At 47.4% G+C, this 26667-nt stretch overlaps 1 protein-coding gene across 1 annotated transcript in view; it reads left to right on the forward strand.

The window, feature by feature from the left end:
• PTPRE (protein tyrosine phosphatase receptor type E) overlaps nt 1–26667 on the forward strand; it is a 56100-nt gene that overhangs the window by 23307 nt on the left and 6126 nt on the right. Inside the window, exons 4-13 of the mRNA XM_042018517.1 lie at nt 10061–10170; nt 17269–17371; nt 17610–17683; nt 18980–19116; nt 23242–23332; nt 23563–23639; nt 23752–23788; nt 24730–24827; nt 25754–25873; nt 26434–26594. Coding sequence (XP_041874451.1) covers nt 10061–10170; nt 17269–17371; nt 17610–17683; nt 18980–19116; nt 23242–23332; nt 23563–23639; nt 23752–23788; nt 24730–24827; nt 25754–25873; nt 26434–26594 — 1008 coding nt within the window. The remainder of the gene's footprint in view (nt 1–10060; nt 10171–17268; nt 17372–17609; nt 17684–18979; nt 19117–23241; nt 23333–23562; nt 23640–23751; nt 23789–24729; nt 24828–25753; nt 25874–26433; nt 26595–26667) is intronic.

A 26667-nucleotide genomic window follows, 5' to 3' on the forward strand; every position in this document is an offset into this window, starting at 1 on the left:
CCCTGGGGACAGTGACAGCAGCGGGGGTGTGGAGGTGGCAGCCGTGGTTGGGTGTCACAGCTGCCACCACCAGCCCCGGAGTCACAACCACTTCCTCTCCCTGTGGGGACAGTGACAGTGGCCAGAGCCTGGGGCTTCCTGCTGACTCAGCACTGACATCCTGCTCTGCCACCTCTGTCCCTGTCACCGACTGCGGGGAGTGGCTCCACAGATTCACCCCCTTTCAAGCTGGAACTCAGGCTCTGGATGTGATTTCGTCTGTGCCGAGCCTCTGTCTCGAAACTTTCAAGTGTCTTTTAGGCTTCTGCCTCTGATCTAGAATTCCCAGTGATTCGGGGTAGGGATTGACAGAGCAAGCTGGGGTTACCAGCAGGAGCCCAGGCAGTTTATAAACCTCCTCTGCCCAAAATCAGCCGAGGCCTTTTCTCCCACACTCTCTTTGAATAGCTTGGCTCCTCTTTGCAGGCTTCAAAAGCTGGGCTTACTCAGACGTTCCTCAAATGCTGCTGGGAAAGAGGGGCCAGGGCGGGCTGGCTCCTCACTCATGATAAGCTTTTCTATATATAAAACTGCGTGGCTGGCTGCTGATAGCGCTAATGAAAGGTTCTGTTAACTCTTTCACACGTCAGCAGCAGGTACAGGAGGTGCCACTGGCTCTCCCCAAGTCGTTTTGCTAACTGAGAGCAAGTTGTTAATTGCATGCACTCAGCCCTGCATTGCAGAACCGCTGCTGCCGCAACCCAGAATGTCAGCGAGGAGGAAATGGTGAAAGAGGCCTGAAAAAAAGGGAGTAAGTCCAAGCCCAACTGCAGGGGAGAAGTAAAAATACCCCATGAACTGAAAAGAGTCAGTTCTTTCTGCAAAAATGTCACACAACAGAGATTCACCTCAGGGGATTGATTACACGAACCTGCGGAAAGATGGGCATTTAAATACTGCAGGCAGCTAATTCAGCTCTTCCTGGAGCTCAAGAAACATCCTTCAGCTCCAGGAATACTTCTGCAGCAGGTTTTGTGCTTTGAATGGAAGCAGCTGGCTGAGAAGGGCTCCTGTGTGTGGAGTCACCTGCTGGCAGCTGGCGTGGGACACCGAGCATGGACAGGAGCAAGGTGAGGTTGGAGGGGTGGGACACTGGAACAGGAGCAGGTGGAGGGATGGTGGCATCCAGCTCCAGGATCTGCTGTCCTGCTTCCCAGTTTGTGGCTGTGCTCTGGCTGAAGCTGTCGTGCAGTGGGATTTGGGCTCAGACCTGGCATTTCAGGGCAAGGTTGTCACTGCAGTGAGGAGCTGTCCCCTCAGAGCTGCAGTTTGCTGGCTGAGGCACAACTGGGCACTGCAGTTGACACAAAGTAAGTTCTCTCTGGGACTGAAAAGAGAAGAATCGGCTTCTCATGAATTTTGTGGTTTCTGAAAAGACTTCTGGTTGTGTGGAGTTGGTGGTGTCGTGCTCCTTTGCAGCTGCACCTTCACGAGATGGCCGAGCGTGGTTGGGTTCTGTGTCCCTGAGGGGAATGTTCCTGCAGGGGCTCCGCTGTGAACGCTGAAGGTGGGTGAAGGAACAGATGGAAGAGTGGTGGATTTGCTCTCCTCATCACCAAAGGATGATGGAAAGGCTCCTGCCCTGCCTGGGGTGAGCAGGGAATGGGCAACCAAAGCTGCCAGTGCCACATGGTAACGTGGGTGCAGGGATGGGACTCGGGCTGACACAGGGGAAGGACAAACTGGCTTTCAGATGGAGTTGGGCATTTTCAGCCTGGGGTGGCCTCTGGGAAATTCTGATCTGGGAACAGGCTGGAGCCATCCCTGGCTTTGGGAGGTTGTGAGGGGCAGGAGGTGTTGTGTGAGGGGGCAGAGGCCAACCCACGACAGGGATGCTGAAGAACTGGAGATTTGGATGAGCAGTTCAGACTAACATGGCAGGAACAAGATAGGTCCAGCCTGTGGTGAAGGATTGGCCTTGGGAACTTGTCAAGGACCTTTTTCCAAATGAGCATTTTACAGCTCTATTGGTTTTATTTAGAATTAATCCTCTTGTGCTTGTGTAAGCACCTAAATAAAACATGACTCATTTAATTAATTACACTGAAATCATGGGACTTTACACTTAGCTTTAGGTAGGAGTTATTTTATCCCCCTCCTTAATGATTAAAGCCTCAGTTCATGACACAACACAAATGAATCTTTAAAAAAGATATGATTAGGAGACTTCAAATTAACCTACTTATTTGTGTTTGGGGTTGTTTTTTATAACAGAAGGAACTACAGGAAATTTGTTAAGATTTTTGGAAATATTTAAACAATTTTCTATACATCAGGTAAGAAATAGTGAAATAGTGTCCTCACTGTGTTGACTTTGGAACTGTATGATCCCTTCAGAAATGCACCTGCTGAGTTTTGCAGGATATTTCCTGCAAAAGCTGGTCAGGAAAGTGCAAAAAATGGCTAAAGACTTCTTCAAAAAGTGTTTGAGGGTAAATGTACATCTGTGAGAGGACTCATTAGTCATCCTGACCTCTTTTATTGCAGCGTGAAAACAGAGCTTTGAATTGAAAATATTTTTAATCTCTCTCTCTCTGAAGTAGTTCCTTCCAATTTTTGTGTGCTCTTTTCCTAATGTGGTCACCATGTGCTGGACACTGGGGAGGCCACACCTGGAATTCTGGGGGCAGTTTGGGGCCCCTCCCAACAGGAGAGCCTCTGGAGGGGCTGGAGCGTGTCCAGGGCAGGGAACGGAGCTGGGAAGGAGCTGGAGCCCCAGGAGCGGCTGAGGGAGCTGGAAAGGGGCTGAGCCTGGAGCAAAGGAGGCTCAGGGGGGACCTTGTGGCTCTGCACAAGTCCCTGACAGGAGGGGGCAGCCGGGGGGGTCGGGCTCTGCTCCCAGGGAACAGGGACAGGAGGAGAGGGAACGGCCTCAGGCTGGGCCAGGGCAGGCTCAGGGGTGGATATCGGGAAAATTCCTGCATGGAAAGGTTTGTCCAGCCCTGGCACAGCTGCCCAGGGCAGGAGTGGAGTCCCCATCCCTGGAGGGATTTCAAAGCTGTGTGGATGTGACACTTGGGGACAAATGGCAGTGTGGCCTTGGCAGTGCTGGGAATTGTTGGACTCTGTCTCAGAGAGCTTTTCCAACCTAAAAGTTTTCATGATTCTCTGATGGAGTTTTTTGATCTGACAGATGCCTGTTCCAAGCCTGACCTGTGTAGTTTTAGATGTGGCATCCCAGTATTTTCACAGCCCCCTGCATTGCTTCATTCAGAGCCACTCAGGCATGGAAAATAAAGCTCTCCTTCTTTTTCTTCCCCTTCATTTCCAGAGCTGGGGGGCTGCAGATAAGCCATATGTGCAATACACGAGCAGGCAATGTAGATTTTTCCCAAATTAAGGCTGCATGGTTCGTTATGCTCCTGGTTTTAAAAACATCTAAGCCAATCCTGGTTTTAATTCAGTTTATCCCACAGAATATCGACCCCACCGCTTTATGTGGTGAGCAGTGGTGCCAAAGAATACCTGGAAACAGAAGAAAAGGGATCCCTGTCACACTCAGTGCTGCTGCCTCCTGGTGACCGTGGAATAATTGGGGTTGGAAGGGACCTTTGAAGGTCCAACCCATTCCTCTGGCCCAGCCCATCCAGTCCTGGGTGCATTTGTAGAATCTCCTTGATGGAAAAATTCCCCCACCACATTTCAAGCGGGAAATGTCACTTTGTAAGGCTGGCACGTCACCCCCAGTGTCACTGCTGTCAGTTAATCCTGGCTGCAGCAGCCCTGTTAATGCAGTGCTTAATCTGCTGGTGACAACCTGTGATTTATATTCCCAGGAGATCCCAGCCTTGCTAATTGAAATGGATTGGAACTCGTGTTCTCCGGGATAGGCTGGGTTTGGAGACTCAGGATGCTGGGAAACACACACAGAACCAGCTGAACTGGGTAGAATTTCAAAATTGGTATTACAAAGGCGGTAATTCTTGTCTGTATTGAGTCATTTCTCTTTAAACATCATTTTTTTAGAACAAATAATGGATTTGCCACATCTGCTGACCTCCTCTTCCATGGAAATCAAAGCAAATGTAATAATTTGTCCACCTGAATTAGACACAAAGTGACTAAATAAGTAAGACAGTCTATCAAGCTTGATTATTCCAAATGGAAATTGATTTTATTCAGTTAATTGGTGCTTTGCCTCGCTCGGTGTCTTACGTGTAAATGATTCTTCTGATTTGTAATTTTTAAATCTAATTATTGCCATCTCTTTGAAATGATCTTTACTGAGGGTGTTTGTATGGAATACAAGAGGAATTTTTACAGTCAGTTATCATTTTATGGGTGGTTATATTAAATTACAAATTATTTAAAAATTAGATATTTATCCCTTAAATTCTCTTGTTATTTCTGAAGGGGTTGGAAACAAAGCTTGCCTGGTTTTTATTTGTACAATTACCCCAACAGTGAGTGTGCTGTAAACAGTCCCATTAAAAAATTACGGGGTTTATGGTGAGATTTAATGTTCATCACAGAGCGTTTTCTAATTTGTCATGTGGCTGAGTTGTGAGGAATATTTCCCAAGTGGAGAGGTCCCTTCCTCAGTTTCTTGCTGGGCTGCACTGAACACGTGCACAAACATCTCCACAAACATCTCAAGTCCATTTTTTTTTCTTTCCTCTGGATTTTAGGACGCCCTGAGGCTCTGAGGAAGAATTACAAGGGTTCAAAATTAAGAAAGTGAAAACTTGATCTGTTTGGGTTTTTTAAAGCTCATGAATGTTAAAGCAGGTCAAAACATGGGACTTGATCAAACTTCTGGAAGCTGGATTTGGGGCCTGATGTCTAACTCCAAGTAACAGATCCTGTGGAATGGTTACCCCAAGGAGGAGGAATTCTGAAAAGCTGATTCCAGCTGATGGCCCACGGAGGGTGGGGTGTCCCTGGTGGGCTGAGGGCAGGAGTCCGAGGTCCTGCAGCTCCACAGGTTTTGGTTCCCAAAGTGGGGATGGGGATGGAGGGCCTGGGTGTGGTCAGAGGGGTCTGTGGGACTTGGCACTTCCTGGAGCTCTTTGTTCATTTTCCTTGGAAACGCGAGGCAGGAAGGCTCTAACTCCAGCTGGATGGGGCTGGAGCAGCCTGGGACAGCAGAAGGTGTCCCTGCCCATGGCAGGGGGTGGAACGGGATGGGCTTTAAGGTCCCTTCCCACCCAACCCATTCTGGGATTCCATGATTGCATCTTGATGCAGGTTTACCCTGTTCCTTTGGAAAAGGGAGGACCACTTCTCTTTCCAGTTATCTTGTAAACACGGAATTCAGAGGAACAGTTTCTTTGGGAATGCTGCAGCACTGATTGCCTACCCTGATGACATAATGGGGCAGTAAAGCCCTAACCACGAAGGAGGTCATGGGAGAGCAATTCCAGTTAAACTGTAACCTGGCAGTGCCTGGGATGGGTCAGCACACACAGTCCCTGGCTCTCCTGAAGCCACAGCTTGAGGAAAAAGAGAATCAGGCCAGCTGTGGGAGCAGCTCCTGGAGCCTGGGATTGCAGCCAGGAAGGAGCCGCCGTGCCGGCTCACCTGCTCCAGGTAGGGGAACCTCCAGGCAGCTGGAGAAACGGACACTGGGCCTGGAGATTCTTATCATGGAATCACAGAGTGGTTTGGGTTGGGAGGGACCTTAAAGCCCAACCCATTGTACGGCAGGAACACCTTCCACTGTCCCAGGCTGCTCCAAGCCCTGTCCAACGTGGCTTTGGACACTGCCAGGGATCCAGGGGCAGCCCCAGCTGCTCTGGGGAATCTTTACAGGGACGAGCAGTGTGTTGGGGTTTATGGAGGGAAAGCAGGAAGAGCAAAGGAGAGAGGGTGGCTGTGTCCCCTCGTTGCCTTTCTGGTGTTTCTGTTGGGTTTTTTTATTAAACTATCAAAATTTTGGGGTAGGCACTTAGTGTGGCCAATGGCTTTGTCATCCTACAGTGACAATGCTTTCATGTCTCTCATTTTCAGTTCTGTTTTCTGAATTGATGCTCCTTATCCTTGCAAATACGACTTTTATAGCACTGAGAGTCTGGGGCATGACCTGAGCTCTGGGATTCAAAAGCCTGGGGGGAAAACACAAATCCCAACAGTATCTCCACTCTCCTCTGTGTTACCTGAGGTGTTTCTCTGATTTTTTCCTGCTTTAGGAGGATGCAAGGGATGGGTATCAATTTAACCTGCTCTGAAGCAGCTGGTGCATCCTTGGAAAAAGGAGCAGGGCTCCAGATCTGTAGCAGGGCCACGTGACACCACGGAGGTTTTGTTGGCCTATTTTCTCAAAGCCCAGGTTTTACTCTTAAGCTGTCAGGTCAGATGAGGATTCAGTTCTGCGGCCAAAATAGAAATTAGCCATGTGTGGTAATCAATTAATCCCTGGAAATAATGCCATTTATTCACGTTTTGGGGAGCTGGGCTGGCCTCATGGCACCTCCTCGGGCTGTGCGAGGAGCGGCTGCAGCGATCCCGGGAGGAGCTGTCCAGAGGTGTCACAGGCTGCCCCGATTCCTGAGCTGATCCCTGTGCAATTGCATTTACACTCCAAGTGCTTTGCCTCCTTGGACAGAGAGGCTGTGGCTGCCCTTGGATCCCTGGAAGTGTCCAAGGCCAGCATGGACAGGGCTTGGAGCAGCCTGGGATAGTGGGAAGTGTCCCAGAGTAGTAATAAACTACAGAAAAAAATCAGTGCATGGAACTGAAAAACATAAACCCAAAGTGCCTGGGCCATTCAGAGCAGAATCATGGAATCATTGATGCTGGAAAAGGTTTCCAGGATCCTGGAGCCCAAGCTGTGCCCCATGCCCACCTTGTCCCCAGCCCAGAGCCCTGAGTGCCACATCCAGCCCTTCCTTGGGCACCTCCAGGGATGGGGACTCCAGACCTCCCTGGGCAGCCCCTTCCAATGTCAAATCACCCTTTCTGTGAAGAAATTCCTGCTGATGTCCAGCCTGAGCCTTCCCTGGCACAGCTTGAGGCCAGTCCTCGTCCTGTTGCTATTTCCGTGGGAGCAGAGGCCGACCCGTGCGTGCCCAGGGAGCAACGCTGGATGCAGTAGGATCCAAGTCGATAAATGCACTGTATTCCTGTGTGGTTTTAAAGGCAGTTCCTATTTTTTTTTTCCAGGAGGGGCAGCAGTTGCCCTACAGCAGAGCTGTATAATAATAACAGTTTGTTTCTCCCTGGGTCTTTTGCTTTCCACTTTTATCAACAAGAGGCTTCTTTGGTAGCACGTGGTTGTCCTTCCTTGTTCAGCTGTGCTTTTCTCCCTGCCTGTTCTCCCGGGAGAGTTGTTACTGCTTTTTCCTTCTTGTTTTACCAGGCTGTATCATGACATTGTGCCTTTGTGAGGAAGGAAAATGTGGGAAATGCTGCTGTGCCTGCAGCAGTGGGGTTTTTTGGTTCAGAAAATGGTATCGTTGCAGGCCTGTGTGTAAAGGCCATAAATATAAATATAGAGTAAAGTTCACGGTGGTTTTGTGGGGTTGCAGCTTGGTCACCTCCCCATCCGCGCCAGTGGGAAGAGAAGGGACAGGAAACGGCCTCAAGCTGTGCCAGGGAAGGTTTAGATTGGAAATTAGGGAATATTTCTTCATGGAAAGGGATGTCCAGCCCTGGCACAGCTGCCCAGGGCAGCGGTGTAGTCCCCATCCCTGGAGGGATTTAAAGCCACGTGGATGTGGCACTTGGGGACATGGGGCACTGTGGCCTTGGCAGTGCTGGGGAATACTTAAATTTGATGATCTTAAAGGTCTTTTCCAACCTTAATTCCATGGTTCTCTACTTGGTCCTATGTAGTGCTTGGTCCTGCTGAGCCCAGTCCTTTGCATCCAGCTCTGCTGCAGCTCCTGGATTTCCTTGGAGTTTTCCCCCTCCTCTCTTCAGGAGGTGGAAATGCAAAGGGCTTCAGCCAAAAACGAGAGCTCAGAATTTGCATAATCTTCGTCGCTATGTTTATTTCTGATAAATTGTGGGACACCACAGAGTGTTCCAGCCACACTTCATCACATCCCAGAGAACAGATTCCAGGGGTCTGGCAGGGAATTGGCATCTGGAAAACCCTCCTGACAGGGATTTGGAGTGAAGCGCTGATGTTCCTTTCACTTTCCGGTCTCCTGGAAACCTTCCAGCAACTCCAATTATTCTGTAGGGTTTTTTTAAGGAGCTGGATGTATTTTAAGGATGAGAGAGCGAACTCAGCACTGCCTTGGAAAATCAGCCACTTCCAGGATTGATTACCTGAAATTCCAGTGGATTTCAGCAGCCTTTGCTGAGGGTGGAAAGCATCCCAGCATTCAGCACCAATTCCCTTTTAATTCCACTTTTTATCCTGGTTGTATTCCACATTTCCAAATCTTCCTCCTTTCCCTTCCCTTCAGTTTCCATTAACTGCTGCTGTGTGTCCCGAGCTCCATAATTATAAATATAATATAATTATAAATTGTTAATTTGGGACGTTTACGTAATGTTAAAAACGACACAGGCACAGTTTGCACTGAGGCATTAAACACAATGAATTGTCTAATCCCAGGAATGGGATTGGGAAAGAATGGGATTGTAAAACCCCAAGAATGGGATTAGGTGGTAAGACATTTAGTCTGCTTAAATTATAAATAGTAGTAGAAGGAATTGAAGGGGTAAATTAGTAGGGAGATGGACTGGGGAAAAAAATTAAGAAAATCAAGTTTGATGCTAATAATACTCTTTATTATTCTTTCTTTACTCGTTATGTTGGAGAAAAAAATAACTGAGCTTCCAGCTGTGTATCCAAGGAATACCAGGTGTGTGCTGAGTTTGAATTGACTCCTGGGTGTAGGACAGGGCTTTGGAGAGGCTGGGAATGACTTGGAATATTTCACTTCTGAGCACAGCTGTGAGAGTGGCGAAAAGGTGGTGTGAAAGTTGTTGTTACGGGAGATTTTTCTTTACTTGAGCTTATCCAGGGATTATTTGAGGTGGATTATCCCTCTTTACATGGAAAGGTAGGATTTTCTACTGGTTCTTCTAATGATTGCCAAGTTCCTGGGTTTTTTAGTGTGTTGTTAGGCAGGGCTGTGTAATACCCTGTGGAAATTGCTAAATTCAATGTACTACCCTGAAACAGGGAGCTCTGGTGAGCAGCATTTCCAGGGATATAATTTTAGCAGTGGCTGCAGAGCCACCATCTGGATAAATCCTGCCATTTGTGGAAGGCACAAAGTAAAGGTTGTGTGAAAATATTTCTAAATCAAGCAGGACTGGCTAATGGCTGAGATGGCAGCCTCTCCTAATTAATCTGTTCATTAGGGACTGGATAAATAAACAGCAAATCTGTAACAACAGTTACTTTCCACCTCGATTTAGAGGGATTGGAGTATTTCTAGACCAGTTTATTTATCTCCATCTATGAATTTCCCTTAATTAAGAGACAGCACGTTCTCATCACACCTTTCCTGTAACTTTCTTCACACTGGAAATGATTTTCTGGTCTCACAAAGCCCGAAATTCTGTGTTTGGAAAGCAGACTCAGCTGTGGCCCACGTTCTCCCAAGGAATTAATGCATGGAGCACCTTACCTGTGGATAAAGGAGTCAAGTGGGATAAGGGAACTCTGAAAAGTGTGTGCTAAAGGCACTTTAAACTTTCTGGTGTTTCTGGTCTGTTTGGTGGTAAAAACTTTTCCTCTTTGTTATGAATTTTCCTCTTATCTCTGGGAATGACTTCCAGGCTCGTTGCCTCAGTGTCCTCAGATACCTTTTTTTATGGATGGAGCTTTTCTGCCCTGATTTCTCATGTTACCTTTGAACCATGGCTGAATGTTGCCATTCTGTTGTTGGATTTAAGACCTCCTTAATGAATTTTTGGTGTGCACAAGTGGTATTTTCTTTTTCTTTTTACATCAGAACTGAACATTCAGTGCTAAGGCAATGGGAGAGTATAAAACAATAATACATTTAAATTTCAAGCAAATATTGCTTTTTCTTTTTTCTTCCTTCTGCCACGAGATAAAAAACCCCATAATATTGATTTGCCCTGAAAATTTATCTTTCACTTTGCTTTCTTCCAGGTCCAGGATGGAACATTCCTGCTCGCTCCTGCTGCTCTGTGTTAGTTTTATTTTTGCACAAGCTCTGCCACCCAATGGAACTGAACTGCCCAAAACAACCACAACAACCAGTAAGGACATGATCTGTGGGGTTAGGATGGGCATGGAAAGGGACTTCAGGGAGGTTTCCCTGGTGGCACAGTCCAGGATGTTTTTGCAGGACTTTGACCCCACTAACATATTTCTGATGGTGCTGGCTGCCCTGTGGGTTTGGTCTCCACGTGAGTGGTGTTGGGGTTTCACTTTCTCTTTCCCATGGATGGGAAAACCCAGGATGGCTTTGGGAGAGGTGGAGGAGCACAGGGAGTCTCCTGCCTGGGCTGTGAGGTCTGCCTGGCCCAGGAGCTGCCCGGCCCAGGAGCTGCCCCCGGGGATCTGATGGGATGTGGACACGGATAATAGGAGGTGAATTTTCATTAGACAGCAGGAGGGATGTATTTAAACACCAGGAGGAAACCTTACACAAGTTCTGTGTTTTCTCATGAGAAGACTCGAAGAGGGGGTGAGGTGCAGGTGTCCTGTGTGAGGTCCTGTCAGGTGAAAAACAGGGGAGTGTTGTCCCTGGAGCTGAGAGCAATCTCCTCCTCACTGGGCCACCACAGCACCTTTTATTCATCCTCATTTCTGTTTGCAGGATTTCTTCCTCTTCAAGGCCTCCCACAACCACATCCTAACACGTGACAGTCCTGGGGAGGGGCTGTTCTCAGGGGGAATAGGGTTTTATAAAAGTGCCCAAGGCCAGGCTGGACATTGGGGCTTGGAGCAGCCCAGGACAGTGGGAGGTGTCCCTGCCCATGGCAGGGGTGGGTTGGGATAATCATTGAGGTCCCTTCCAGCCCAAGCCAGGGAAGATAAAGCTGCTGATGTCCCATATAAACAATGTGACCAAGTCTTGACGACTGTTCAGGTGACTGTTGTTGACACCCAGTGTTTATAGGAGGCTGATTTGTGCTTTATTTGCTTTTAATTTGCCCGTGAACTTTACACCCCTGGGGATGGAGAGCGGAGCAGGAATCAAACGCCAGGCTTGGCTCATGGCCCCTTGGATTGTTTCGGTTCTTGGTTGTAGTAAGAGAAATGGAAATAAAGGAGATTCAGATGGGATATTGGGAAGGAATTGTTCCCTGTGAGGGTGGGCAGGCCCTGGCACAGGGTGCCCAGAGCAGCTGGGGCTGCCCCTGGATCCCTGGCAGTGCCCAAGGCCAGGCTGGACATTGGGGCTGGGAGCAGCCTGGGACAGTGGGAGGTGGGACAGAATCATCTTTGAGGGTATTTCCAGCCCAAAGCTGTCTTTGATTTGCTGCTAATTTAGGTGTGAGCATTTGCCTTCTCCAGAATCCAGGGGCAGGGTGGGTGCAGCTCTTCCTGGGCACTCCCAGAGCTTGGAAGGGGAAGTGGAGGTTGGGGGAACAAGGGGCCCCACCATCAGCAGTGACAATCTGAGTGTGGCTGTGCTTAGTGCTCCCAAAATAACCAAATTATGAATAGAAGTGAAGCTTTAGCTGAGTGTAAATTTGCTAATTAATTGGTTCGCTGGAGCATTGTCGGCCCCTGCATCTTGTCTGGCACCTGGAACTGTAGAAAAACCAGTTACTAATATTGGGCTGAATATGCAAGAATATGGGAATTGAGAAGGGGAAGTCACTTGTTGGTTTTATCACTTCCCATAATTTTAATAACAAAGGGAGTTTTGCCATTAATGTTGTTCATCTTCAAAGATTAACTTGAAATTGTGTTGAATTTAAGTCCAATAATATGGATAAGAGTAATCTGATCATCCCTATTTTCATTAAATCTTAATTTCAGTGATATGATACAGAAATGATTGGTGTGACTAAACTGTTTTTCCAAAATATCAAAGCCTTCCTGACTTCACAGGGAGGAAGAGTTTCGTCTGGCAGACAAGTAGGTGCACACTGAAAATATATTGCTGCAGAAAGAGTTCCAAGATAACAGGATTATCTAATAAATTTGATAGCCTTTGAACTAATACTGCACTTTTAAATACAAAACTAAAGATTTTTGATTGAAGCATAAAGAAAACTCCATTTAACAGACTGTAGAAAGAACTAAAAGATCCTAAAAAAAATCCAGCTTTCCTTTTGCATGCTAATTTGATGAGTGATCCCAAAAGATAAGCTGCTTTTGATTCTGAAAGGAATTGGTATAAATTATTTCATGTCATTATTTGAGCTGCCTTGATTTTTTCAAAGATTTGCTGAATTACAGCATCAGCTTTATTCTTATTTAAAACACAGTTGCCTTGTCTGGATGGGTTGGTTTTTAGCTCTGCTGCCATTTTACTTCCTACAAGAGCACCATGAAATTGCTGCCATGAAATTGCTACCTTGAAATTTCCCTTTCAGAAAATGAGAATATTCTGGGGTTTATTGCACTGCCATTTACTGGAAAGCTGCCCTGATATATAGTCCAGATATTCAACTGTATTAAATAAATAAACCACAGAATGGTTTGGCTTGGGAGGGACCATGTCGTTCCAACTTCCAAGCTAGTATTTATTAGAATTTGCATAAATAAATGTATATTTCCAGTAGAGACAGCTTAATGCTCTCAGATCCTTGCTACAGACTGTTTATTCATGATACTGTCCATGACATTCACATAACTCCTGCTAATTCCAATATTTGTAAATTCTCCAGGATTAGTCATGGACAGGATTGTTTTACTTCCTCTTGTATTTTTACTTGTTGAGTAGCTGAAATGTGGAAGCAGCCTGGGAGTAGCAGTTGTAAACCTTTAAATACCTTTCCAAATGTTTACATTCCACTGGCATTTACTCCGCCAGCGTTCATGGGGTTGGTGCCTTTGAATCCTGTCGTTCCTTTCCACCGCCGCTGCAGGAACGTGCAGAGGGGAGGAATATCAGAGGAGCTGCAGGTTAAGAGGCAGGAAATGGGGCAGCTTTGGGGGTCCTGTTTGGTGCTGGTTTCAACTTCCAGCAAGTCAGTGGGATGCTGGAAATAAGATTATTTCCCTCTCTGCCCCACTCTGGAGAGACCCCACCCAGGACACTGTGTCCGGCTCTGGGGTCCCCAGCACAGGACATGGAGCTGCTGGAATGAATCCAGAGGAGGCACCGAAATGTTTAATGGGATGGAGCAGCTCTGCTGGGAGGAAAGGCTGGGAGAATTGGGATTGTTCAGACTGGAGAGGAGAAGCTTTGGCATGGCCTAATTGTGGCCTTTCAGGGCCTGAAGGGGCTCCAGGAGAGCTGGAGAAGGGACTGGGGACAAGGCATGGAGGGACAGGACACAGGGAATGGCTTTAAGCTGAAAGTGGGGAGATTTAGATGGGATATTGGGCAGGAATTGTTCCCTGGGAGGGTGGGCAGGCCCTGGCACAGGGTGCCCAGAGCAGCTGGGGCTGCCCCTGGCATCCCTGGCAGTGCCCAAGGCCAGGCTGGACATTGGGGCTGGGAGCAGCCTGGCACAGTGGGAGGTGTCCCTGCCCATGGCAGGGGGTGGCACCGGGTGATTTTTAAGGTCCCTTCCAACCCAAACCATTCTGTGACTCTGAAATATCCAGAAGGGACCCAGAGGTGGGACTTCCCTGCAAGACTCGTGGTTGTTTCATGGGAAAAATGAGGCCACATCAGAAAACTGAGTTACGAAGATGGAATCTGGCTCCTTTTACTTGGTATTTAAATGCCAGAGGGATGCTCTGCTGGTAGACACTCAATTCCAAGAATTAGTTTGCAAAGCAGAACTCCAGAAAGAGGTGGTTTCGGATTGAGGGTTGGACTGGGTGACATTTAAAGGTCCCTCCAGCCCAGACTGCTCAGTGATTCTGTGCCTGCAGTGCCAGCTGGGCTGTGCTGGCTTTGCCTGAGTGGGATTCAGCTGAGACATGAAACTTGCATTTACTGCTGCTTGCCTCCTGTTTTCTGCCACTGTGGGTGCTGGTTTCCCTCCCCTACCTGTCTTTTTTCTTTTGCCCTTCCTTTATTTAATATTTTTCTCTGATTTGGGTTTGTGCTTCACATGTAGCAAACAAATCTCCTGCTTATCAGCTGCCTATCAGCTCCTGCCTTCCTGCAGCCAAGGCATGGCAGGGTTGGGGTTTTCTCTTCCAAAAATAGCCTGAGAGGCTTTAGTGTGGGTTTTGTCATATTCCCTGTTGGATGTTTGTTTGTGATGTCTCTGGTTTTTGAAAAGAAGATCAGACCTGTGCATAAATAGAGTTGGTGATTGTGGGATTTCTCCTGTGCTCATTTAAACAAGATTTTGTTCTGTGTCACTTACCAGAATAATTTCTGGATTAGGGCAAACCTTGCCCTGCTGGCTTGCTTTTGTGGAGGGGGAAAAAGTGTTTTAATCACACTTTTATTCATGGGCCATTTTACCCAAAAATGCAAAGGAGCTGATCCTAGGATGGAGAAAAATCAAAGTTTGGGAGGGAATGTGGAAGGAGGATCACTGATGTGCACACGCTGCTGTTAATCCCCATTCTCCTTGGGGCTGGCTTTGTGTTTGACACAAATGGGAAGTGGGAACATCCCAACCCTGGAGGACATGGTGATGTGCTTCCAGAAAGAGCCACGGGCCAGCAGCACCAGGGATGGAGCCAGGGAGAACCCTGAGTCAGCCTTGGTGGGTGCCAGGGGAAGCACAAGAGCTGTCAGCACCCTCCTGGTGATAATCCCCCTCTCTGGTGAATATTGAAGTCACTTTTTCATTATATCTCTAAAAAAATTCCCTTGGGATGATCTTTGGCTGGCTGTGAGCAGAAATCCCAGTGGGTTTGGGCCACAGCTCTTGGGGTGGGAGCAGAGGAAAAGTTTCCCTGCTTTGGAGGATTTGCCTCCACCACATCCATTTACTGGGATGTTTCAGTCATGAATTTTTGAAGCAGTAGGGATTAAAAAATTATTTCAGGCCTTTGTTTCAGTCTCCCCTTAAAACCTTCCTTGGTCTGGGGACAGTTGTGTTGGCCAGATATGCTTCAGCCTCTGGTCTGCAGTGGCCTAAGCTCAGTTTTAACTTTCTCATGCAATTTTTGGGCTACTTCTATAAATTTACTGATATTAAAACAAATTGCAGGTAAAAAATGAAACCACACCGCGCCTCACTCACAGGCTCTGCAAGTGAGCATTGGTGAACAACTGCAAGGATTTGGGAACAGATGTGCCCAGGTACAAAGAAGGGACCTTTTGTGGATTTTGACCCAATTTCCTTGTGAAATGGTAGGAGGAGAGGTGACATCTTGGGGCAGAGAATGAAATCAGTCGTGGCAGGGGTGCTCTGCCCTTGGCTAAAGAAATGGGGGCAGCGATTTGGCAGAAGGTTCAACTTCTCCCAGCTTGGGTTGAGCTTTCAGTATTTACGTGGGAATCACTTCTCCAAAGACACCCCAAAAATGGTGCAGCAGTTCTGTGAAAGGAAGAGATGGGTGATTTTTTTTATTGTGTAATTGTCTGAGGGAAATTTCAACTGTCTTGTGAGACAAACTCGTTGTTTTTCCCCCTCACGTCATGGGTCTTGTCACAGAGCTAAAGAGAGCCAACACAAACCCCCAAATCCTGGAGCATTCTGAGATCCTGAGGGTGACATTTCTAAGCTCCAAAAGTGGGTGGAAGTGGCTGCATTTTGTCTGCGAGGGGCAAAAATAGGGAATTTTTGTGTTTGTTTCCCCGTCAGCCCTCGGCTTCCAGACGGAGTTGCAAAACAGCGCACAGAAAGTGTTCAGTGGTGATTCATCTTCATCCAGACACTCCTTCCAAGAGTGATTTCCTGAAACCCTGCCAAGTCATGGCTTCTGATTACAATTTTGTCATGCCTGTCACTTTTATCTTTATACACCACTTAAATGTCATCTCTTCGTGCGTTTTATTGCCTTCCCTGGCTTTGGATTATGATGTTGACTTACGAGACCTTCTTTCCCTGTGTGTCCTGAGCTCACCTGTGCCTCTAAAGGGATTTTTTCCCATGCCCTCACACCCTGCTTGAGCACACAGAGAGTTCCCAGCTGCTCCCAAGACTCAAATGGTTTTGCAGCCATCAGTTCTGGGTAATTGGTTGATCCATATGAATCCTTTCTGAGTTATTGCAGGTGTTATGTGCTCCTCAATATTTGATTGAATCCCAGAATTGTTTGGAATGGAAGGGACCTCAAAGCTCATCCAGTGCCACCCCTGCCATGGGCAGGGACACCTCCCACTGTCCCAGGCTGCTCCCAGCCCCAATGTCCAGCCTGGCCTTGGGCACTGCCAGGGATCCAGGGGCAGCCCCAGCTGCTCTGGGCACCCTGTGCCAGGGCCTGCCCACCCTCCCAGGGAACAGTTCCCAATTCCCAATATCCCATCCAACCCTTCCATCTGTCAGCTCTCAAAGACCACTGTAGGAATGGTAAAAAAACCCATTAGAAGTGTGTAAATGTAATTTAAAAGGGAAAAAAAATCTAAAATACCAGCAGCAACAGAAATTGCATTAATTTTGGAGGAGTGGTTGTAGGTTTGTGTTTTGCTTGCTGAAGGTTCAGGCTGGGAGTTTGGCTCCCTTAAATAAAACATGTTGGGTTTTTAATGATTTTAATCTGTTCTATATTGAATTATTCAGTAGAACTAAAAGGTTACAGAAGCATAATGAAAGGTAAAGAGATACATGCATAAAACACTGGGAACAGAAGGGTGAGGCTCAGAGTTTGTACCAGATAGAACAAAGATGTTCTTTAATCTCCATTCTGAGGAAAATCTCATTATTCCTACTCGCTTGTATATTTATATAGAATATGAGTGAATAAAATCTATATGAAAGGTGGCATTTTTGGGTGGTTTCTGTCTGGTTGAGAAGCAGCTGATGGGCATAAGGGCACTGCAGCAGACCTTTTAATGGACTTCAAATTCAGCTTAATACCTGTTCAGCTTTCTCTGACTACAGGTAAATCCCTTGCTTAACCAGGCATTCCAAGAAAGTATCCTTGATTTTCTCTGAAATGGGTGGTCTGGTTGTGCTTTTGAAGAGGGGGGGAAAAATTTAAAAACAAACAAAAAAAATAACTTTCCATTTGAGCTTGCCTGTGCCAAGTGATTGTGATGTTTTTAGTAAGTAGAGGCAGATTATTGGACAGAGTTTTTGATGGACCAAGCACAGCTTTTGCGCCAGAGGAGGATCCATGTCTAATATTCCACATTTCTTGTGTTCCATCCCCAGACTCTACCGAGGAGAACAACTTGCACAAGGAGCTGCTGACTTCGCTGCTCATTCTGGTGCTGGTGGTCATCATTTTCGTGGTGCTGGTGGGGTACTTTTTCAGGTGGGTGTTTGTAGGGCCGTGCAGTGGCTCAGCCCCATCCTTTGTGCCCTCCCACGGAAGCAAAAGGGGAGGCAGAGCCTCGGCGCGGCACAGACGGGGCCGTGCCCGCCCTGCTCGCGCTGCCAGCATGAACAGAAAGAGTTTCTCCAGAATTACATGGTGGGTCAGAAAGGGCTGTGGGGAAATGCTGCTTCCTCTCAGCAGAGGTGCCCAGGCTAACGTGGTGTCTCTGCTCCAGGTTCAGGAGACACAGGAAAGCCGTGGTGAGCTCCGGAGACAAAAAGATGCCAAATGGGATCTTGGAAGAGCAAGGTATGGAGAGATTTGCTTTCAGACTCTCAGGTTTGTTTGTGTGTGCCTTGTTCTCTAATTAACAATTACTCAATGTTTGCTTTTATTTATAATATAACTGACAGGGTTGTTATTAAAGAGAAAATAGTTTAAAAAAATACGGTCACAAATGGTTTGGGTTGGAAGGGAACTTAAACTCATCCAGTTCCAACCCCTTCCAACACTTGGCTGTCTCATCCAACCTGGCCTTGGAGTAGAGATCCATATTTAGAAATCCATATTCAAGTAGTCTGTATAAAATCTGAATTTTCAGTTGGTGGTTTGAATTAAGTTTCACTTTAAGCTGTGATACAGCAAATGTTTCTGTGTAAAACTTGCCTGGGCGCTTGGGAGATGTTTTACCAGAATGCCGGCCGAGATCCGCGTTTCTGACACTGATCTTTGGATTTCGAGAAAGAATTGCAGTATGTCTTCCTAAAATGGGGTAAAAGGTCCTTAACTCTTTGTGAATACACTGGGTGGTTTCTGAACGGGAAGTAGGGGCTGAGATGGGGCAGTTTTAAGCCAGAGGCAGTGAAATAAAACACTCTGAGGAGTTAAAAATGTTTCCCACTGGTTTGAGTTGTGCTGGGTTTGTTTCTGCCCGCGGGGATCCCCGGGCTGGCTCCGCTGTGGGGCCCAGCTCAAACCCAGCAAACCTGGAAAGGCCGTGCAAGCTGTTTTAGCCACAACCCAGAGAAAAATGATACACTTAAAGATAAAAACGAATCAGTCTGTGGGTTTTGCCAGTTGCACTTCGCTGTGTGTGAAGTGATGAGTGAGTTAAAGAGGGTGGCAGCTGGAGGGAAAGTCAAAACCCTAAAAATACCCATCAGCTTCCTGCTGGGCTGGTGCTTGTGCCCAGGGGCAGCAGCTCCTCTTAGGGCACAGTTTCTGGTGGCTGCCAAGTTAAAGATAAATTTTTATCATTATTATTGTTATTATTATTTCCCCTCTAAATGAAATAATCTCACAGCATCTCTTCGGTGACAGGTGCCAAAAGCTGCCCATGCAGTCCCTGTCCTGTCAGCAGAAAGAACCTGCTCCTTTTCTGAATAAAACTTGGTCACATTTTAATCCAGTGTAAATACAGAAATCATTAATTTCACCGATACTTGGCCTATGATTTAGTTTTTTATTTCTTTTAAATCACCGTTATCACCTCAGAGTGTCACGGTAGAAGTTTGGTTGGGCATCTTTCAGCATAAAGATTAATTTGTAGTTGGAAATCTCTCGCTCTGGCCGTGCCTTTAACACATGCTGCCCTTGTCCTGACAGAACAGCAACGGGTCATGCTGCTCAGCAGGTCTCCCTCGGGCCCCAAGAAGTATTTCCCTATCCCAGTGGAAAACCTGGAGGAGGAAATCCGGATACGCTCAGCAGACGAGGGGAAGCTCTTTAGGGAGGAGTTTAATGTGAGTTTTTACACGTGGATGGCCAAAAATGGGAGGAAAACCAAAATATCTGCAAGTATTAGTAATTCCTGTGTTTGGTGCGTGATTGGTGGTGTTCCTGTGGGCTCTGCATGGGTGGGGACATTTATCTGGATAAAACCTGGAATGTTCACTGCTATTTGTTGCCAAATTGTATTGTATGGACTGTTTGCCTCTGGCTAACATTTAAAGAAGGTCTTTAATGTTTGCCTGAAGCTGGAGGAGAGGAACACTGAATCTGAATCTCTTTGGCATTGATTTTCGTGATGGTGGTGGAAGGGTTTTGGGGGCTCTGGGTGTTTCACCTCTGTGGGAAGTACTTAGAGGAGAGGATGCAGTGTGGCCTCAATATTGCCCCGGTGGGGTTTGACTTCTTTTTTCCTGATAATTTGGCTTTTTGCTCGTTGCTATCATCCCACCACTTCCCCTTTTGCTGCTCCCGTGCCCTAGCACAGAGCTTCTATGAAGTATCTCAGCTCTCAGGGTGGCCTTGGTCACTGCTTTGTGCCCAGAAGCCTGAGTGTGGTCGCGGGGATGAGCTGTACCCGGAGTCTGTGCTGAGCTGCTGCAGGGCCACTTCCTGTGGAGAAACACACCACCAGGAGCCTGCATCTGGGGCCTCTTCCAGACTTTTGATAACTTCTTTTCACTTCCCTCCACAGACAGAAGCAAAGCGGGAGCTTAAATGTCAAGCGTGGATTTGTGAGAACCAATGCACGTGTTGATTAGGCAGGCTGCTGAGTTACCTTCTTAACTGGGAGCATGTTTATAGCTGCAGTTTGGGTGATGATAAATTTAAACCACAGAGTTTTGCCTTACCAGACAGGGAGCATTGTGGAAATCCTTATCAAGGCTGACAAAATGAAAGTGAGAACCAGGTTGACAAGGTGTGCGCTGGTGAATTTTGACTCTCCGGATTAATTTGCTCTGAGGTTCAGAGTGAAACAAACCATCTGTTTCGGTTTTTAAACCCCTCTTTGCTTTGGTAATTTTCTGGCCCGTGCTGTGAGCATGTGGGATTCTGTCTGCACCCAAAAAGCCTGGGGTCTGGTCCCCAAAAATGAGCAGTGGTGGGGTTGGGGGTTGGATGGGGTTGATGCTTGATGTGGTTTTTTTCCTGTGGCTGTTTGTGTGGATGGAGGAGCTGTTTTCTCCAGCCTGAGAGGGGAAGGAAGGTGCAAAGGCAGCTGGAAATCTGAGTGATTGATGTTGGAGCATAAAGCTCCAAGGTTTGTTATGCAGCCCTGGCAGGAAAGGGGCTGATAAATGCAAACCCTTCAGCACAGACACCCCTGTGCTGCCCTCTCCTTCACAGCACTCACATCCCCCTGCACTCAGCCCCTGAGGTGACTCCTGTGTCTGCCCCATGGAGCCACAGCTGCCAAATCCTGCAGAATTTGGACGTGTCCAAAGCTTTCTACGTGGCACAGGCCGTGGGGTGGGAGCTGCTGGGTCCTGCTGGACCTGGACTGGCACAGGGTGCCCAGAGCAGCTGGGGCTGCCCCTGGATCCCTGGCAGTGCCCAAGGCCAGGCTGGACATTGGGGCTGGGAGCAGCCTGGCACAGTGGGAGGTGTCCCTGCCATGGCAGGGGTGGGACTGGGTGAGCTTTAAAAGATCCTTCCAAACCATTCCATGGTTCTCTGGTCCTGTGCCTCAGCCCTGCCCTGGGGATGCTCCAGAGGTCTGTGCCCACTGCAGTGTTTGCTCCACACTTCCTGATCCAACATGCCAGGGGCCGGGCATCTCTGGGAATGCAGATAAAGGGGCTCCAGTGGGACTTAGGAACAAATTTAGGCTGAAAATGGTGAGCCCTGTGAGCCAGCGCTGCCCAGGACTGAGAAGTTTGGTCCCAAGTGATTTTTTTGGTAAAAATAAACCAGACACTGAGAGATGAGGACACCCAGCAGGCAGAAAAGAGTTCTGAGGACAGTTCCTGACACTTTGAGGACAGTTCTCTTAGATTTATGTGCCTGATGGTGTTCTCCAGCACCTTTGATTTTGTCCTTAGAGCCTGAATGACCCTTAAGAGGTCCATTGCACTCCTTGGACACTCACCAGAATAACAGAAGCTCCTTCTTTTTTTGTTCTGTGATTCCTTTGTGAACACTGGGCACTAGAAGAGTGTGTTCTTTCTTCACAGGAAAAAAGAAAACAATTTTAAAAGAAATTTATTCTTTTCTGTAAGACCCCTACCTCTGTTGATCATCCCTAATGGAAGCTGGATGTTGGAAGTTCGGGATTATTGCCTGGATTTTCAGATTAATTACTAAAAAGCTTCTTGTAAGAGTTTTCTTTTGAAATTTTAATTCTGGCTTGATTAAGACATCCCCGTGGCTCATTCAGTGGTAAAAAAGGAGGGAATGTGCTGATCTGGGGTGGGCTGAGCCTCTCAAAGCTTCAGTTGGATTTTAGGGCTCCTGCCAAGCAGGGACAGGTCAGTGTGGTGGCAGCAGATGACCCGGTACCAGCAGGACACATCAGCTCCTCGTGATTTGGGGGTGATGGGGAGGATGTGCTGAGGAGCATCCTGGATGAATCACATCCTCCCCAGTGGGTGGGAGCAGGGAGCTGGGCTCTGCCCTTGCTCTGGGTTCACCACCCACTCTGGGGCACAAGGAGCTTCCTGGGAAGATGCCAAGGCCTTGCAGGGGTCAGGAGTGGGGGATGGAGAGGTGATTTTGCCAAAGATAATTACTTTTCATGCATTTTTCACATGGAAATGCAGAACTTGGCTGACTGTTAATTGAAACTTGGGTGCCTGACTTTAAGTTTGAAGAAATTGTGTTTAAAAAGATAATTATTTCATAGAATCACATAATGGGTTTGGGTTGGAAGGAGCTTAAAGATCATCCAGTTCCAACCTCCTGCCACAGGACGCCTTCCACTACTTCTTTTTGTATAAGAAATGAGTTTGTATTTTATAAATCATAAATGTATGTTAATCAGCAATATGGGCTGATAAAAAGCCATGAGCTTCATTCACCTAAGGAATTTCAGTCTGCTGAAAGCAGCTTTCTTTCTCAACCCTCTTTTCACCTCCTTTCCTTTGCATTCACAGCTTTACGTGCCATCAAAGCCCCAGCAGAAGCTCGGTGCTGTTTCCTGTGTGGTGGAGGATCAGTGCTCCCCGTGCCCCCCTCTCCTCCCATGTCACCCTGACAACACCTTTGTGTTTCCAGGGGGAAATTCCAGCCCTGCTCTCTGCCAGCCACCCAGGGCTGCTTGGTTCAGCTGTGCCCTCCCTGACCATGTTTTTCCTTGCCCTGTGTGACTCAAACTGAGCAGTGGGAGGTACAAGAGTGGGAGAAGGTGGTGGTGCCTTCCCAAACCGCTGGGGTTTTACCTCGGTGGGATCCACCCTGCTGGCTCTGGGGGTTTTGGAGCTCAGTTAAAGGAACTTCATGAAATTCAGTTCTGGTTTGTCCATTTGCAGTAGTGGCATCTCAGCTGTGGAGAAGCTCCACCCTGGGCACCTCCTTGTTTTCACTTCCACTCTTCTCTCTCTTTTTCCTTTGGTTTATTGCCCTCCATGACTGTTTGTTATTTTTTTAAGCCAGACTAAATTTATCTGCACTCAGCTCTTGCTGATGACTCTCAGAATTCAACTCGCGCTCGCACTGCGTAAAAACCCCGCAAATTATTTTTCCTTCCTCCTTTCCAGCCAGGGCTGGGCCTTGACCTGCTGAGCGAGATGTTGGATATTTAATGTCCTTAGCTTTGAGGGGTTCAGGCCCCAGCCGTGTCTGTGTGCCTGAGCCCGGTGTGGGTGCTGTAAGTGGCTGTGGAGCGTGGCGCTGGCACGGCTGGGTCGCGCGCTCTGAGCCACCGCGGCAGATGGCAGCTCCAGGCAGCAGCTCAGGGTTTCCCAATTTGCTAAATAACTGTGATTTCCGAGGGGAAAAAAAATTCCTTCTCTTTCCCCAACATCTGAACTTGTTCTCTGGAGTGAAATCTGCCAGGTTGTAGTTGCCTGTTGGAGAGTAGTGAAAGTTACTGAGGGAAAAAGGTTGAAATATGTTCAGTTCTGTTGGATGCACATTTTCCCTAAGCAAGTCAGAATGATTTGTTTTCTAACACATGGACTCTATATCTTTGTTCTTTTCAGTCATTAACATCTGGATATGTGCAGGGAACGTTTGAAATGGCAAATAAGGAAGAAAACAGGGAGAAGAACAGATATCCCAACATCCTGCCATGTAAGCCATTCCTTTTGCTTTTAAACCAGACACATAATTTTGGCACTGAGCAGGCTGCTGGTAGCGTTCATTTGCTGCAAATACTCAGATAATAACAATTCCACTGGTCAGAAATGCTCTTCATGTGTTGTCTGTGGTTTGGGAACTCTGTGCTTTTCCAGGCCTCCTGCTTGCAAGGAAATACCATATTTCAGGTTGATGAGCTTGCCAATGTGCTTGTTTTCTTTCAGATGATCATTCCAGAGTGATTTTGACCCAAATTGATGGAGTCCCACCTTCAGACTACATTAATGCATCATACATAGATGTGAGTTGAGAGCTGCCCACAGCTGGCCAAACTTTGGGAATTCAAGAAGTAATTCTCTGCTAGCACATGTTGGCCTTTCACCTTTTAACTGCTGTGGTGTTTATTTCCACAGGGTTATAAAGAAAAGAATAAATTTATAGCAGCACAAGGTAAGTTGTTCTCATTTCTCTCTTCTCTACAGCTTAGGGCTGAGCACATTTAATCATAGATGTGTTTTAAAGGTTGTTTTTAGCTGCAGGTGGTGGTCAAGTGTGAGGCTGGATTTAGAGGCCACAGTTGAAATGAACTTGAAATATGTGTGAGGTGACCAGCTGCCTCTAGACCTGGAGATTCTGCTCTGAGCAGAGGCTCATTTCCCCCTCCAGATCCTCTTTGCTTCTCCAAAATTGGGGTCTCCTGATAATCTGTTCTGAGTTTGTTGTGGGAACCTTGGACCTTGGCATGGGGAAGAGCTGCGAAGTAGGAATGCTGAATGTTGCTCCTGCTATAATTTGGTTACAAGATTAAATAGTATTTAAGAATAAATACTCTGGAGGGGCTCCAGGAGAGCAGGAGAGGGACTGGGGACAAGGCATGGAGGGACAGGACCCAGGGAATGGCTTCCCAGTGCCAGAGGGCAGGGCTGGATGGGAGATTGGGAAGGAATTGTTCCCTGGGAGGGTGGGCAGGCCCTGGCACAGGGTGCCCAGAGCAGCTGGGGCTGCCCCTGGATCCCTGGCAGTGCCCAAGGCCAGGCTGGACATCGGGGCTGGGAGCAGCCTGGGACAGTGGGAGGTGTCCCTGCCATGGCAGGGGGTGGAAAGGAGATGAGCTTTGAAGTCCTTTCCAACTCAGACTCTTCTGTCATTCTATGAATATTTCAAGAGAGGAGATTTCTGCTAAAAACGTAGATTTGGGGGCATGATTATGTAAAAGAAAACACGGGGGGTTATTTAACATATAAATATATATATATATATATTTGGTGTATTCCAAACCTGTGCAGGCCATAGCAAGCACAGCTCTGGGTGGGTGCCCAGGGCAGGGGTGTGGGGCTGCTCTGGGATCTGCTCCATCCCCTCTCCTGAGCATTGCCCTGTTCTGTCTGCAGGACCCAAGCAGGAAACAGTCAATGACTTCTGGAGGATGATCTGGGAGCAGAAATCGGCCATTATTGTCATGTTAACCAACCTGAAAGAAAGAAAAGAGGTAAAGAGCTTTCACTCTCTGCTCTGGGATGTCCCCTGTGCTGCAGAAGCAGTCGTGGCTGCTCAGGGTTTGGCCAGGTGCATTTCTGACCACTTCCTGCCCTGGCCCCTGTCAGCACAGCTGCGTTTCTGTTCCAAAACACAGTTTTCATTTCTAAAATACCCATTTATATGAGTTGATCTGAAGGAGAAAGTTCTGATAGCCAGTGGTGTCCTGCTTAGCTCACAGCCAAAGGAAAGCTCCAATGGTTTTATCCCAGTGTAAGGCTGCACTTGTGGATGGGACTGATTAGGAGTGAACGTAAAAACTCCATTCATTTTCCTGAGCATTAGGTTTCAAAATGCCCAATTTGTCAACTAAACAATGAGAAATTAAAGCTGCTTCGTTGTGAGGGTGCTGCTGTTCCTTCCTGTCCCCCATTCCTCCCCTGAGGACGGGCATTCCTTGTTTGCCTCCTGGGCTTTATTTTCCTGCACTTCTACTGCTGCTTGGGGAAGCTCAGACAGCAAAGCCAGTCCATGAGGGTCCATTCCCAGTGTGAGCAGCCAGAGCTGGTAAATGTGGATATTCCCAATGGCTCCAGATGAGAACTGCTTTGAATTTCTCACTGGCTGCAGCTAAAGCTGGAAAACAACGTCCAAACCTCACAGTGCCTGCCTACAGTTGGACACCTTGTAACAGAGCTGCCAAACTGAAACAAAAGCTATGTGGGGCTGAACAGGTTAAAAAACAGCTTCAAAACTGTTCTCACCTTCTCTGCCTCAGTTTAAGAAGCAGCAGCAGCAGGGTGTTAAAGCTGCTTGTGCCAGATGAGAAGCTCTGCACACTCACAGCTGTACTCACCTTCCCTGTTTTCAAATAACCCCACGAGCACCCAGCAGTGAAAGCAAAGTCAGGGTTCTAAACTCCCCTGTGTTTTTGTGCAGGAGAAGTGTTACCAGTACTGGCCTGACCAGGGCTGCTGGACCTACGGGAATATCCGTGTGTCTGTGGAGGATTGCATCGTGCTGGTGGACTACACCATCCGCAAGTTCTGCGTGCAGTCGGTGAGGACACAGCTGCTCCTGGGGGCTTTCCCTAAGCCTTAGGAAAAGCTGATAAAACCTCACATATTTGCGTAGAAGAAATTCAAGCAGCTGATTTGCAAGGGGAGAAAGGTGGGGGGCCTCTCCCAGGCCAGGCAGGGAAGCAGGGTCTGCCCACCGAACATCCTCTACAGTCCATGGGTTGTGAGAGGTTCTGTCCCCAAGGGCCACAGCAAATGATGCCTTGTGACAGCCCAGCACAGGAGCAGGGACTTGAGCTTTTGAGGAAAAAAATTGCACTGATAAAAAAATGAGTGAATTTGGCTATATTTTGGCAACTTGGAAGAGTCTGTCTCATTCTTTGCAATCCTGTCCTGGGATTATCCCACTGCAAATTAATAATAGATGATATTTTCACTTAGTGAAATAGTGTTTGTATTTTACATGCACTGAAAACTCCAAATCCTTGAGTCAGGCTCTGAGTGTGGCAGGGAATGAAGCCATAAATGACCACAGCAGTTTGTTTATTAATCTGTGCATGAAAAATGAGATATCAGCTCTGAGCCTGGGTGTTCTTGCAGCTCCACGAGGGATGTAAAGCTCCAAGGCTCGTCACACAGCTCCACTTCACCAGCTGGCCGGATTTTGGGGTGCCTTTCACACCTATTGGGATGCTGAAATTCCTGAAAAAAGTCAAATCATTGAATCCTGCCCATGCTGGACCAATTGTGGTTCACTGTAGGTATGTATGTGCTCCTCAAACCATTCTTGTGGCTTGGCCTGCAGTTATTTATATATATATAATTTTCTTTTTT

The sequence above is a fragment of the Corvus kubaryi genome, unplaced genomic scaffold (assembly GCF_017639235.1).
Source record: "Corvus kubaryi isolate FWS band 111438036 unplaced genomic scaffold, C.kubaryi_AGA036_p1.0 138, whole genome shotgun sequence".
NCBI classification, from domain to species: Eukaryota; Metazoa; Chordata; class Aves; order Passeriformes; family Corvidae; genus Corvus; species Corvus kubaryi.